This window comes from Symphalangus syndactylus, chromosome 7 (assembly GCF_028878055.3).
Source record: "Symphalangus syndactylus isolate Jambi chromosome 7, NHGRI_mSymSyn1-v2.1_pri, whole genome shotgun sequence".
NCBI classification, from domain to species: domain Eukaryota; kingdom Metazoa; phylum Chordata; class Mammalia; order Primates; family Hylobatidae; genus Symphalangus; species Symphalangus syndactylus.
Genome location: NC_072429.2, coordinates 86,680,081 through 86,694,322, shown reverse-complemented (window position 1 = coordinate 86,694,322; position 14,242 = coordinate 86,680,081). Strand labels below are relative to the sequence as shown.

The 14,242-nt window shown below is 35.4% G+C and overlaps 1 protein-coding gene across 3 annotated transcripts in view; it reads left to right on the top strand.

Annotated features, from left to right (window-relative positions):
• The window catches only part of MMP16 (matrix metallopeptidase 16), a 313,058-nt gene that overhangs the window by 234,039 nt on the left and 64,777 nt on the right, over positions 1-14,242 (top strand). For all 3 annotated transcript variants that reach the window (XM_063643386.1, XM_055286708.2, XM_055286709.1), the window contains exon 7: positions 12,464-12,602. In XM_063643386.1, coding sequence (XP_063499456.1) covers positions 12,464-12,602 — 139 coding nt within the window. The remainder of the gene's footprint in view (positions 1-12,463; positions 12,603-14,242) is intronic.

The window sequence follows — 14,242 nt, the reverse complement described above, 5'->3', positions numbered from 1 at the left end:
GCCAGTTTAGGACTATAGGAGCAGGAAAGAGAGACTGAGAAAGAGTTTCTGGGAGGACACCTAAGAATTTCTGTGAAGACACCTAAACAGAATATTGACCAAGTTTTCCTAAATTCCTGGCCAAGCAAAAGATTTGCTGATCTCTCTCTATCTCTGTTTTTCTCTCCCTATCTTTGAACATTCATTCAACAAATGGTGCTGAGAATTGTTCCAGGGCTAAGGGGTACAGTCTTTTAATAAGACAGATGAGGCACATACTCTGATGGAAAGCAAGTGAACAAATAAACAAGGCAATTTCAGAGAACAATGGATATTGTGAAGAAAATAAAACATGATGCTTTGATAGAAAGAGATTGAAGAGACAACTTTAGCTTGGGTGGTGAAAAAACTAAATTGAATACATTGTCTATGTACCTTGGGTAGAAATGGCCCTATACTCAACAAGAACCTGGATTTTATTGTATATGAGACATCTTTCTTCAGTTTGAAAAGAAAATGATGGTAATTCTTGATAGGTGTGCCAATGATACACTGTTTTCCCAGCTCATAATATTCACTAAAGAGTAATTCCCATTTTATAGAGACAGCAAGAATAGCATTTTACACAGCATTTTGAAATTAGCTGTCTGCCTCTCCTCCTCTGTAGATTGAATATACATTCTCAAAGAGTTCATATTTTTGAATCCACAACTGTTAGTACAATGGAAGGAAGGAAACCTATTACATGTTACAACATTTAATTATATGATATGCGAATTATTTAGAGCACCTTGCTAATACAATCTTCAGATCTCAAAGGAGGAGAACAAAAATCAGAATACATACAGCAGTAATGTGTGGTGCATTCTTATCTGGAATTTGTGACTACTTTCCCTAACTGCAGTATATTGATGGTAAACTTTTTAGTGATTGTTCTTTTCTTCATCGCAACCATCCCCCAGTGATTTCTGAACAAGAGTAGATTAAAGAAGAAACAGGAAAAAGATATAAACACCTAAAAAGAAAAGAGTGTCAGCACACACCCATCTTTCACTTACTCCCCAGCTGGCTCTTTCTATGCTAGGGCTGAACTACATTTTTGATGTAGCAACACTTTTTTATGATTTATTGTTTATGTATAGAAATTGGGTAAAAATTAATATTTATATTGTCTTCATGAATGAGTATGCATTTTTAAGTTTTAAAGTTAGTATTCTCTAAGTTAGAATTTAAAATGAATACTAATTAATAAAAAGGGGGTCCATATCTGCTGCGTCACTTAACTCTTTGGTGTTGAGATTTTTCCATATAAATTCATATAAAAATGAATACTTAACATTTGGAGACTATAAATGTTAACACATATACTTAGCACAAGTAGTAAACAAAGTATTCTGAATATATCAACTCCCTTTTATTTTGAAACACAAATAAACATTTTATTAAAATAGTTTACATTTTTTAATCCAAGTGGTAACTGTGACATTCTTCCTTGAAAATAAAGACATTAAGGGAAATTTCAGAATTGTGAATTTAGAAATTATTTAGAAGAATCACTTGTTAATATTTCGCTTCCTTCCTCTACTATAATAACATCTACACTTTGAGCATTTTTCAAAAATACTGGCAGTACCCAAAGTGATTTGACCTATTGAGATGTACTGCTGCATCATTTCTCACAGAATTACATCTGGTCAATCTTAATTGATGAGCCCTGAAAACCGTGCTTGCAAAATCGTTGCAGACATTCACGACTATCTTAGTGAAAAAGTGTATTCTAATGGTTGCTTTGAACAGGTTTTCCCCTAACATTTATATACCAAAAACCAGCTTGTGTCAGCTCTTGTTATAAAATATTGAAAGCATCCCAGAATGGCATTATCTTGGCCAGACATGTCTATTAAGCCTCCCTTAATAGTTTTTTCTTCTTCAAGTTATGATGTTACTTTTTCTTTCCCAATGTTGAAAAAGTAATATAGTTAATTAAGTGTAAATGTCCTTGCTCTCTTGTTAAACACTACAGTACCTTTTACAATTATCTGTAAACAGTAAACCTGAGAACAAAATTTAGTGTGAAATTAAATTAATGAATTTATAATGTATTTGCATGGTATCACAATATGTGATTTTACATTTGCAGTCCACATATGTTACAGTCAAATGAAGCATATATTACCCTTAGTTACATGCCACAAAACATATTTTTGTTTCTTTTTTAATGAACAAAGTTGTTGGTTGCAGCCTTTTTTATAGTAGCAAATCTAAATGGCTATTCAGTGGAGGTTTAATAAACTTATATTCACTACTTAGAATAGTATTTACCCATCACAAATATTTACAAAGATTCTATAATAATATTTTTTCATAATGTAGCTACCTATGTATTTTCCAGATTTTTAATGAGTATTTTTTTAACTTTTTACTAGGAAATTTTTTCAAAAATACAGAAAAGTTGCAAGAATAAACATGGTCACACCTAATATTTAGATTTCACAACTATTAGTGTTTTGCTTATATTTTCTTCGTATGTATGTATGTATGCAAATGCAGTGCACATGTGCAAGTGTTTGGCGAAACAAAGTTGTAGGTATCATGAAATTTCATCTTTAAATACAGGATCCAATGACTATCTATGTGTTGCATTTGGCTATGTCTCTTAAGATCTTTTATTGGGCTCTTTTTTTCCAGGCTCTTTTCTTTTTTTTTCCTCCTTTTTCTTCTTGCTGAGACCAAGCCAAGTTTATAGTCTTATAAACTATCTCACATTTTAGGATGTGTTTGATTGCTTGTCTTAAGTTATTCCTCTCTTAAATGTGAAGAAGTCTGAAGGCCCAGTTAGATTCTGGCTTAACAAGTTTTGCTTCTGCGTGATTGTACATCATAGACTTTGTGACTTTCAAATGCCTAGCTATTTGTGTTGCATCACATTATGAGCATATATCAAGATGTCCACTATCACTGATGCAATCCTTGATGCTTAGGGTGGCAACTGACATAACTTTGCCTTGGAAAGGTATACTTTTGCTATTAAAATTAGCATAAATACACACAAGTGCAGGAAAAATTGGTGAGATTTTAATAAGGTTGGTAAATGGGATCAATCTCACTTTTCTGGTTTTGAAATTATACTGTAGTTAGGCATGAGTTACCGTTGTGGGAAAAGTAGGGAAGGGAAAATGAATCTGTTTGTGTTATTTCTTATAACTGCATGTGAATCTGCAGTTACCACAACATGAAAATTTTTGTTTTGTTCTTTGCTTACTTTGCAGGCTGTTTTTTAGTAATAGGCAAATATCTTCTTTCTCAATAATAGATGGAATGTAGTCAAATTCAGTGATGGTTCTTGCTTGAACCAGTTATTTAATTGGGAGTTGCAAAATGATTTTTCTCTTTCTGTTTTCCCTTCTGCATTAGGCATTCTTCTCTAAAAAGCTAACTCTCATGAACTAGAGATGAACTACATTTTTTCTTCTAAAAAGGCAGCACAGATGTTTAACTCTTTCTCATAGTTAATTCTTTCCCTTTGATTACCAATTTTCAGTGAAAAGAGTTTTTGCGATGGCCAGTTGCAATAGTAATGATTACTACTCTCGAACTCTTAAATTTATTCATTCTGTATATTATACCCAATTGCAGCCATTTTTCCTTTTGATTCTCAGTTTATCCCAAATTTACTCTTGGTTTAAGCTGCTCTCATGTTTTGGCATGCTTCCATTAGTCTTGAGTAATTTCTTGCTTTGTCACAATTGTTCCAGGCTTACCTTGTAATTAGTTTATCTTGAGCCCAGACTCAACTATTCTCCAAGAAGCCCTGATTCCTTCTAATAGGCGCTATGTAATACCCATCACTGGAAAATTATGGCTTTTATGTATTTTGAGCCAACAAAATTAGGAAATCATGAAAATTTCCTAAAAATTTAGAAAAAATTAGAAAATTCTGTTTGTGTATGTGTTTAAATCGTGAATTATTTTCATTCTAATTTCTAATCCAAATGTAACATTAATTAACATACTTGTATCTCTTTTTTTACTCTGAAACTCTTTGTTCTAATAACATTAACATATTAACTTTTGTCTTATAGTAGTTTTAACTTTATAATACCAGAAATCCTTTTAACCATAAAATTATTGAATGAAGATTAATATTTATTTGAAGTTTCTTTTGTGGCCTATTTCCCACTAATGTACAATCAGAGTACTGGGTTCCAAAGTCATATGATATATTTATTTTCTCCGTGTGGGTATGTTTCCAATTTCTTATACAGATGAATTTAGGAATTTATTTTTAGCACATGCTTTTTTTGCCTTTGATTTTAATTTTTTTATTTTTAACCAATCTGATACAAAATTTTTTTGAATATATAAAACATGCACATAGTCTGAGAAATCTGTCCTGCATTTCCACACTTTTAGTATGCTTCACCCATTTTTATTACTCAGTAACTACTTTTATGTTAATTTCTGTGCTATCTGTTTAGTAAGGACAACATAAGCAATATCTATATTTTATCTATATTTATAGCTATGCCTATAAAACAATGTTAATATAGATAAATTTTCCCATCCTCTTTTACACAGAAGATAGAATACATTTGCTATCAAAAATGACATCACAATGAGAAACCTTGCAAAAATTTATTTCTATTGTAGTATATCGTATGATTTTGTAATGTATTGCATCTTTTTATTTGGGAGGTTGTATCTTAATTTGAAGTGGATTGACAGAGAAGAGATTACTGGGTCAAAAGACAAATATGTATGTAATGCTATTAGATGTTGCCATATTGATTTCCACAGGCATCATGCCATTTTATACTCCTACCAGAAATATATACAGATGTCCGTTCCTATAAGCCGTGAGATCAAAGCAATCTGATAATATATGGTATATCAAAATACTTTCAATTTGCATTTTACTTATGAGTGAGGTTGAGTATCTTTCCCTACATTTATAAACTGTGTGTGTGTCTGTGTGTGTGTGTGTCTGTGTGTGTGTGTGTTTGTATAAACTGTTCACGTCTTTTACTGATTTTTCTATAAGGTTTGGGGGTTTGTTTCCTTGATTTTTAAGAGTTCTTTATATATTAGATTAATTGACCATTTGTGATCTGGGATACACATATTTTCTCCATGTTGTGATAGCTTTTTACTTTGTTAGCAACCTTGTTTGTTCTCGAAAACATTTATTTTTCAAATTTATTGGTCACAACCAATGTTTTTATATAATATGGTTGTTTTTTAAGAAAATCAGCTACTGTATACGTGCTTATAAATCCAACAGCTTAAACTTCCTGAGTTCCTTTTACTTCATCATTCTGAGCAACAAATGCTTTTGTCACCTTTTCAACAGAATCTAGTAATACGTTTTAAAATTTGAGCTATTTAGAAAAAAATAACTGTTTTTACTATATGTAAGTATTATCTTTCTATTAAATATATTTTAATTTTGGAAATATTAGGAGACATATTCAAATATTTACATGAAATACCCTAAAAATGCATAAATTTAACCTAATCATTGGTATTAGCCATCATCATCAATCTTTTCTTTTAATTCTTTTTAGAGATGGGGGTCTCACTATATTGCCCAGGCTGGTATGGAACTTCTAGGCTCAGGTGATCCTCCTCCCTCAGCCTCCCAAGTAGCTGGGATTACAGGCACAAGCCAGACCATCATCAATTTTTATTTCGATAAGTGCAGTAATTATGGCTGTAATTGGAGATATAGAGTCTAGCGTAGGGTGTTATTAAAAAACTTTAAATAAGGAATTTTCTGAGAAACTCTGATAGTTTGCTTTTTCCCCATGCTTTTGAAGTATGACTAAAACAATGAGTCAGTTCAGTGGTGAAAGTAACAGTTATTTAATAGCAGCTTTCTCCAAAGTACACTTTTCCTTCCCCGAACTCCAACTGAAGCTCCCCATTTATTCATCTTGTCCCTTCAGAAGGGCAATGTTCTAAAATTGGTAAACCTTTTGACTTCTGTCTTAGGCTTAGTATTCGTTGCTGGCTCTTCCATTCTGCCCAGATGTACATAGCTACCTGTGCACTGCTGCCTTCCAAACTCCACTCACCTATGAGACTGCCTGATGAGCCTCGCTACCAAGGTTTACCCCACAGTGGAGAGCATCCAGCAGGGTGCCTCTGAAATCTCATACTGCTTGCAAAGAGGTAGAACCAAAGCAGTCCTGCCACGGAATGGAAAACCAAGACCACGATTTCTTTCTCTGCCTTTTAAGCATTCATATAAATCACGTTCCTCCTTATTATGTATATAGCTGCCACAATTTTGTCTTTCTTTCAGTATTGTTGCATACCCAATTTTTTTCTTAGGAAACAGCTTAATTTTCAGCACCAGTTTCCCCAGACACTCTCCACGCCCACATCAGAAGCCTTCAAAACACAACACGTGGCCAGGCGTGGTGGCTCACGCCTATAATCCCAGCACTTTGGGAGGCCAAGGCGGGTGGATCACTTGAGGTCAGGAGTTCAAGACCAGCCTGGCCAACGTGGTGAAACCTCATCTCTACTAAAAATACAAAAATTACCTGGGCATGGTGGCAGATGCCTGCAGTTCCAGCTACTCAGGAGGCTGACTCAGGAAAATTGCTTGAACCCGGGAGGTGGAAGTTGCAGTGAGCCGAGATAGTGCCACTGCACTCCACCCTGGGCAACAGAGCAAGACTCTGTCTCAAAATAAATAAATAAATATATAAATCAATAAATGTTAAAACAACACGATTGCTTGTGAGCAAACGTGTATTTATAGACACAAATGTTTTTCTAATTTTTTCCACAGCTAATGATTTCCCTTGGTTAGAATGTTATCTTAATAAATAGGGTTAATACTCAAACAGCTACGTTGTTTTGAACAATTTCAGATGTATGTACTCATCCTATGATAGTTTGGTGAAAAAAATTGGGAGATGTCTAGTAAATGTGTTGTACTCCTGCAGTACACTAGACACAGTTCACCATGCTGGTAATCTCGTGATAAGGAAAATACACACTACCTCATTCTTGTGGATCATATCATACAGTGGAGTAGGTGGAAGAAATGACATCACAAATACAGTGATGCAGTAACATATGTGTAAGTGCTGTGAAGTCAAAGTGCAGAGCACCATGAGATAGTACAAGAATATCTTAGTTCGTCAGGATGTGCTATAACAGAACACCGTAAACTAAGGCACTTTACAAATGGCAGAAAATTACTCTTCACATTTCTGGAGACTGGGTAGTCTAAGGTCAAGGCACCAGCTGATTCCATGTCAGGTGTGGACCCACTTTTCATAAATGGCACCTGCTAGCTGTGTTCTCAGATAGTGGAGGGAGCAGTGCAGCTCTCTAGGGCCTCTTTTATAAGGGCAATAACCTCATTTATTTGGGTTCTGCCTTCCAGACATAATCATCCCCAAGGCTCCACCTCCTAATACCTGGGGGCTTAGGATTTCAACATAAGAATTTGAGGGGACACAAACATTCAGATCATAGCATAGTGCTACGTAATTTCAGTCAGAGGGCAGCCAAGCCCTCTTTACGGAATAACATTTCAGCTGAGAATTAATGGATGATTTGTGATTCAAATTGATGGAAAAGGAAGAACATTGAAAGTACGGTTGTCCCCTCTTACCCATGGAGGATATGTTCCAAGACCGCCAGTGGATGCCTCAAACTGCAGATAGTACCAGACCATACACTATGTTCTTACCTATACATACACACACCTATGATAAAGTTTAATTTATAAATTAGGCACAGTGTGAGATTAACAATAATGAAATAGCACAATTACAACAATATACTGTAATGAAAGTTTTGTGTATATGGTCTCTCTCTCAAAATACCTTATTATACTGGACTTATCTATTTTTGGACTAGGGTTGACCACAGGTAACTGAAACTGTGGAAAGCAAAACTACAGAAACGGAGGGCCTACTGTAGGGCAAACTGCCTGCAAGGTTTCTTAAGGAAGAAAAGAGCTTTCCTCTGTCAAGCAGCTGAAAGGAAGCTGATATAACTGAAGCAATATGAGCACAAGAGAGACTGCTGGGAGCTGCGTAGGAGCTGGAGGCAGGAGTCCAAGTTTGAGTTTCATTCTAGATGCAGTAGGAGGCAAAGCAGAGGCTTTGCATTGGCATTGCAGTCATCTCAGTGAAATACAGTGGCAGCTTGGACTCTGATGGTGACAGTGGTGATGGTGAGAAATAAAGAGATTTGAGATGCTGTTTCAGAAAGGAGGAAGACTAGATAGAGCAGGACCAAGGTGGCTTGGCAGAGGAGAGCCCAAAAAGCAACTGGTGATTGCTAGAAATGTTCAGTGTGAACATGTGACACATTTGTAGATTTATGGAAAGTTGTTAGTGTGAATAAATGAATCTGTGTATCAGAAAGAAGTAAAAGTAGATCAGTTCTACTGATTAGTTTTTTTTTGTTTTTTGTTTTGTTTTGTTTTGTTTTGTTTTGTTTTGTTTTGTTTTGTTTTGTTTTGTTTTGAGACGGAGTCTCGCTGTATCGCCCAGGCTGGCAGAGTGCAGTGACACAGTCTCAGCCCACTGCAGCCTCTGCCTCCTAAGTTCAAGCAATTCTCCTGACTCAGCTGATTAGTTTTTTAAAAGGATCCCAAAAACAGCAATTTCTACTGATAGTAGATCATTAACATCATAATTTCATATTCAGACAGTAGGCCTTTTCCATATAGTTCTCAGCAAACAAATATGCCTGTCACGAGCCAGAATTTTAAAGGATATAAAAGAATAATAAACAGAATTTCCCTGTATGTTACTGCTCCATGGTGTACACTATGTGAACTTATCTCTGTGAACTAAATGATCTGTCTGGGTTCTATGCTACATGGAAAATAAATCTACATGTAAGACCATAAGTGCTTGTATCTTAAGTGAAATTTTGGTGTTTAAGTAGGAATTCCAGTTTGGTAATGTTTAAGTACTGTTTTTTCCACAAGTTGACTTTGCAGACAGGCTAGTTATGGTTATTATTTCCCCTTCCACCTCCTTCTATAAGGGCCAAACCAAAGAAAGAGAGAGGGAGAAGGATAGGGAGAGGAGAAAGAGACAGGAAGAGGGAGAGAGAAGAAAACAAAGAGGGAGTGAGAGAGGGAAGGAGGAAGGAAGGAAGGTCAGAAGCTTGAGGCAACATACAAATAGCAGATTTAGAGATCCATAAGGGTTATTCGTCTTTCTTTCCCTCCCCATCTAAAACAAAAACCAAACTTATGTTGTTTAGAAGGGTGGAACCAAATGTATTTTTTTCTTTATGGTTCAAAGACCTTTAAATATCATACTTTCCTAGAAAGCAGAATATGTACTAAACATCTACCTTTTCAAATAGAATTTTTATGTTTGTATGACCCCTTCATAGCTTTTATAATTTTTAAGTGAGAAAACATCTTAACTACAACACGGAAAAAAAACTGAGATGTAATTTTAAAACATTGTCTTCTAAAAGGATCATTACTTTTACTTTGCTCTTTTCTCTTCACATTTTGTTTTCTTTAAAGAAATTTATTGTGCACCTATTATGTGTAAGGTCCTTTTCTGGAAATAGGGGACTATATCTAAACAAAAGACCAACATTCTTGCCATCAGAGAGCTTATATATTTGGTGGAGAGAGAATGAACAATAAATTAGTAAAACAAGTATTGTATAAAACGACTATAAATGCAGTGAAGGAAAATACAACAGGAAAGGGAGGTGAGGAGATCCAGCAGACCTGTGTGAGTGCAGTGAGGAACTTCAGTTCTAGATAGCATGGTCAGGGAATGTCTCACTTATAAGGAAAATTTGCACAGAGACCTAAATAACGTTTTAAGTATCCTTTCTCTATGAATTGTTCACAAATCTTATTTCTGAAATGGCAATCTATAGTAACCATGACATGAGTTTACATCCACTGTGACAGATGCTTTCTAAATTATTTGTACCACTGCTCTCTGCTAAACTGAGGATAAGTTGAATAGAGGCACAACCTGAATATCTATAATTTATATGACTCTGCCAAGGCTGCTGTCAACAAAAACCAGTGGAATTCATCTGCAGTTTCACATGACCTTCTGAATTTTTGCAAATTGACTATGCTTATCTCGAGACAGAACTTTCATTTCTCCCCTTATTAGGAGCAAGTTGGGGTTGTACTCCTATCTACAGACTGCAACATGTGTCTGTCCCGTGAAGCCACTAGCTCAGCTCCATATGTGGTGAGATTATAGCAATGGGAAGGGCTTTTGTAGGAAAAACTGGAATGTAGTCCAGGTTTTTTCACCAGATTTCCTCCCATTCTTCAGCTTGGAGAGCTTTCTGTTTCATGTATAGTCATGGACAGTTATTTCTTTATCAGAATCCATTTGTTTATTCATTTCTACTAATTATTTTGGCATATACATTACGATAACTTAAGAACACTTTATTTGGAGATTGGCAAGGTTTTAACACCCAGTTAGAAGCCATTGTTATATCTAGACAGAAATTATGTTTTTTCTTTTAAGTGATTAGAATGTCACTGACATTTTATTTGCAGTGAACTCCTGATTTTCATGCCCCTGTATATTTATCTGAATCAATCTTTATATGAAATTGTATTTGAAAAATCTACTGCATATGGATCAAAACATTATTAATCCAGGCCACCTAGCACCATGAAAATTATCAAGAAAAAGAGAAAAGCATTTTTTATAAATTGGTTGGAATGAGCTACGTGGCTGGAACTGACACGTATAGCTGACATCCAAAGAGGAAACAATGAACAAGAGACAAAAACTGTAAACAGGAATATGAAGAGGGAAAGTAGATAACTCGTTTCAATATAATTTTAACAATAATAACAACCAAAAATGTTGGTACTAGTCTGTGCCAGGTTCTCAGAAAGTTCTTTGTATCTTATACAGTAATCATGCTATAAATTAGATATTAGTTTGTACTAACTCAGTGACTAGTATATTGACCAAGGTGACACAGTTGTTAGGCGACAGAACAAGAATTGCATATGAGCTTTGAGTCATTAATTAAGCTATTTCTTCCTTTTTAAAAAAATAACAGAAGTTGGTAGAGAAGACAGTGCATGATAACTAGAACAAAGTTCAACTATTAAAGACTCTTAAGACAGTTCATATTCGGACTCACTTGGGTGAAAGAAAGTTCATTGTTATCATATTAACTGAAGTCCAAGAATCCTCAGTAGATTTTGTGTGTGTGTGTGTGTGTGTGTGTGTGTCTGTGTGTGTGTGTCTCTGTGTGTGTGTGTCTCTGTGTGTGTGTGTGTGTGTGTGTGTGTGTGTATGAATATATGAGTAATTGATAAATCCTAGAAAGTTTGGTCAGGCTAACATATTGTTAGCCAAAAGCATGAGAAGGTCCTAAAATAAATCACTTACATAATATGTAAGTTGTATGAAAAGAGCAAGAAAGAAAGCAGAGAATTAAAATGGAAGTATTTTTGTGATACATACTTGTCTAAATAATGGATATACATAACTTCCAAGTGAAATATTGCCTATATGTACAGAAATTTAAAATAAAGTGAAATTTTAATTGTATTAAAATCAATTTTTAAAATACAGCTAGTTTTTAAATGTTAAAAAACGGAGTAGTCTTTCATTTATTTTCAAATTTTCAATGGAAAACTACTTAGTGTCATCAGATGTATCTTTTTTTGGGTTTGAAGGGTTTTTGTTTTGGGTTTTTTTGCCCATAGTAAGTATTATGGTGAAACATATTGTGTGTAGGCCAGTTATTAATTAAACAACTTTATAGAAACCTGCTATGGGTCAAGTCATGTGTTCTTCACTAGAGGTAAGAATGAATAGACACTTTTCATATAAAATGACTTGTGCTGTGATTGGATGAAGTACAGGGAATTACTAGAGCAGATAGGAAAGGCAGTTAACCCAGACTAGAATCCTCTGTGATGATTTATTTTTTTCAAAATAATTTTGCCTATTTTTCTTGCATAAAGTTATCAGCCAAAAATATATTTAATGATGAAAGAGGGCTCTACTTTATAACTATATGAGACAATAGGCATAACAGGGGCATACAGACAGGTATGGACTCTCTATTTCATCCTCAACATGGTAGGTGTGGAGATCTTGCATATATCTAAAAATGTTAGGAAGCATACATGGCCCTAGCACTGCTCTCACATTCAAGAAGCTGACATATCCACAAATCTGGCCGGGACTTGTCTGTGCTACCTCCATCTAGAAAGTCCTGGAGAAAATGTAAAATGACAAGATTCAGTATGTTGACATTATGTTTTAAATCACACTGTATGGCTTAGACATTAAGGAGTTTACTACAAAAATTTTTGTGATCATTGTGGTCAAGTTGTTTAGCTCTTTCTCTGACTGATTTAGTGTAAGACAATAATAAGGAAACCAGCTTGATTTCAAAAGCGTGCAGCCATTGCGCCGTGAAATGCCAGGGAGGCCTACATGTTTGCTGAGAGATGCCTTTGCTTGGTTTGCAGGACCAGTGGTTTTGGCGAGTGAGAAACAACAGGGTGATGGATGGATACCCAATGCAAATTACTTACTTCTGGCGGGGCTTGCCTCCTAGTATCGATGCAGTTTATGAAAATAGCGACGGGAATTTTGTGTTCTTTAAAGGTAAGGATGTTTTCCATATCTGGCTATGTTGTATTTTAATCATTTTATATAGGGCCCCGTGGTACACACAAGAGTGATGAAATGAGATTAGATAGCTAAAGGATTTAATGAAATAAACTATGTTAACTAGAAATATAAATGAAATAACGATAATTTTCATTTTTTATTTTATTTGTTCTCATATGGTATTCTCATGTCAGATTTAAGAAATATTCTTTCTCTTAGAACTTTTAGATTTGACTTAAAAGTACCAAAAAAAGATTAATACATATATAGCCATTTCTGCACTGACTAAAGGTTTGTTTGTTTGTTTGTTTGTTTGGAGTATTTGGAGTTGCTCGCTGGTTTTAGGCAATAAAATCTATTACACTCCTATTTTCATACATAATCTCTGAAATTTTACTTGATTTAATCATTTATGTAAACAGATTCTAGTAAACTAAGAAATAAAGTCAAGGAGTTCTTAGAATTATCCAATTATCAGTATCATGAAATTTATTGTCTGTTATTTATCTGAGTGCCAAATTTTAATCTCACAAGTCCTACCAACTGCCTGGCATGCAAAAGTGAGATTACCTGATGAAGTGAACTTAGGCAACTGCCTATTATTTTATTCTCAAAACTAGTTAATATTCAAAACCACAAATCTTATATCTGTGAAGGAAAACACAGGGACAAGAGGCAGATTGAGTTGGAGGACTGAGGGAATTGTGAAGAGAATGTATTTGAGCTGAAGCTGAGGAGAACTAGAGTGTAAAAGTTTATGGTTGAACATATTACCCAAGAGCCTAAAGGCCTGAAAGTAAGCTTATACAGGAATAGAGATTGAGGAAAGGAAAAGGGGAATCTTTTTTTTTTTTTTTTTTTTTTTGAGATGGAGTCTCGCTCTTTCACCCAGGCTTGAGTGCAGTGGCGCGATCTCGGCTCACTGCAGGCTCCGCCCCCCGGGGTTCACGCCATTCTCCTGCCTCAGCCTCCCGCGTAGCTGGGACTACAGGCGCCCGCTACCTCACCCGGCTAATTTTTTGTATTTTTAGTAGAGACGGGGTTTCACCGTGTTAGCCAGGATGGTCTCTATCTCCTGACCTCGTGATTCGCCCGCCTCGGCCTCCCAAAGTGCTGGGATTACAGGCGTGAGCCACCGCGCCCGGCCGGAAAAGGGGGATCTTAATCCCTCAAAAAGCAATTATTCCCAGAATCAAACTAAAATAATGCTATGGTGCTTACAACAGCAATTTGTGAGGGTAGTGAAAACATGGGATTTGGGAAACACTTGTAATATTTAAAGTGAGGCTCAAACTACCTATATAAAATGAAAGTATATACCTGGACTTTATCTTTACAGATTGTTCCTCAGGAAAAGAGACAGTTTAGCACATTAGCTGTAAGAACATGATAATTTTATGGCCATGTTGCCAACCTTGAACACTTACTAGCTGTATCAGCTGAACAAGCTACTCAATTCTCTTTGCCTCAGTTTCCTAATCTGAAAAATGGAGTTTGTATTATTCCCCATCTCAAAATGATTTTGAGGACTAAATTAATTACTACATGTAAAGTGCCTGGCATGTATAAGCCCTCAATAAATGCCAGCTATTGCTGCTGCTGCTGCTAGTAAGATTGCTATTAATTTTCTTGCC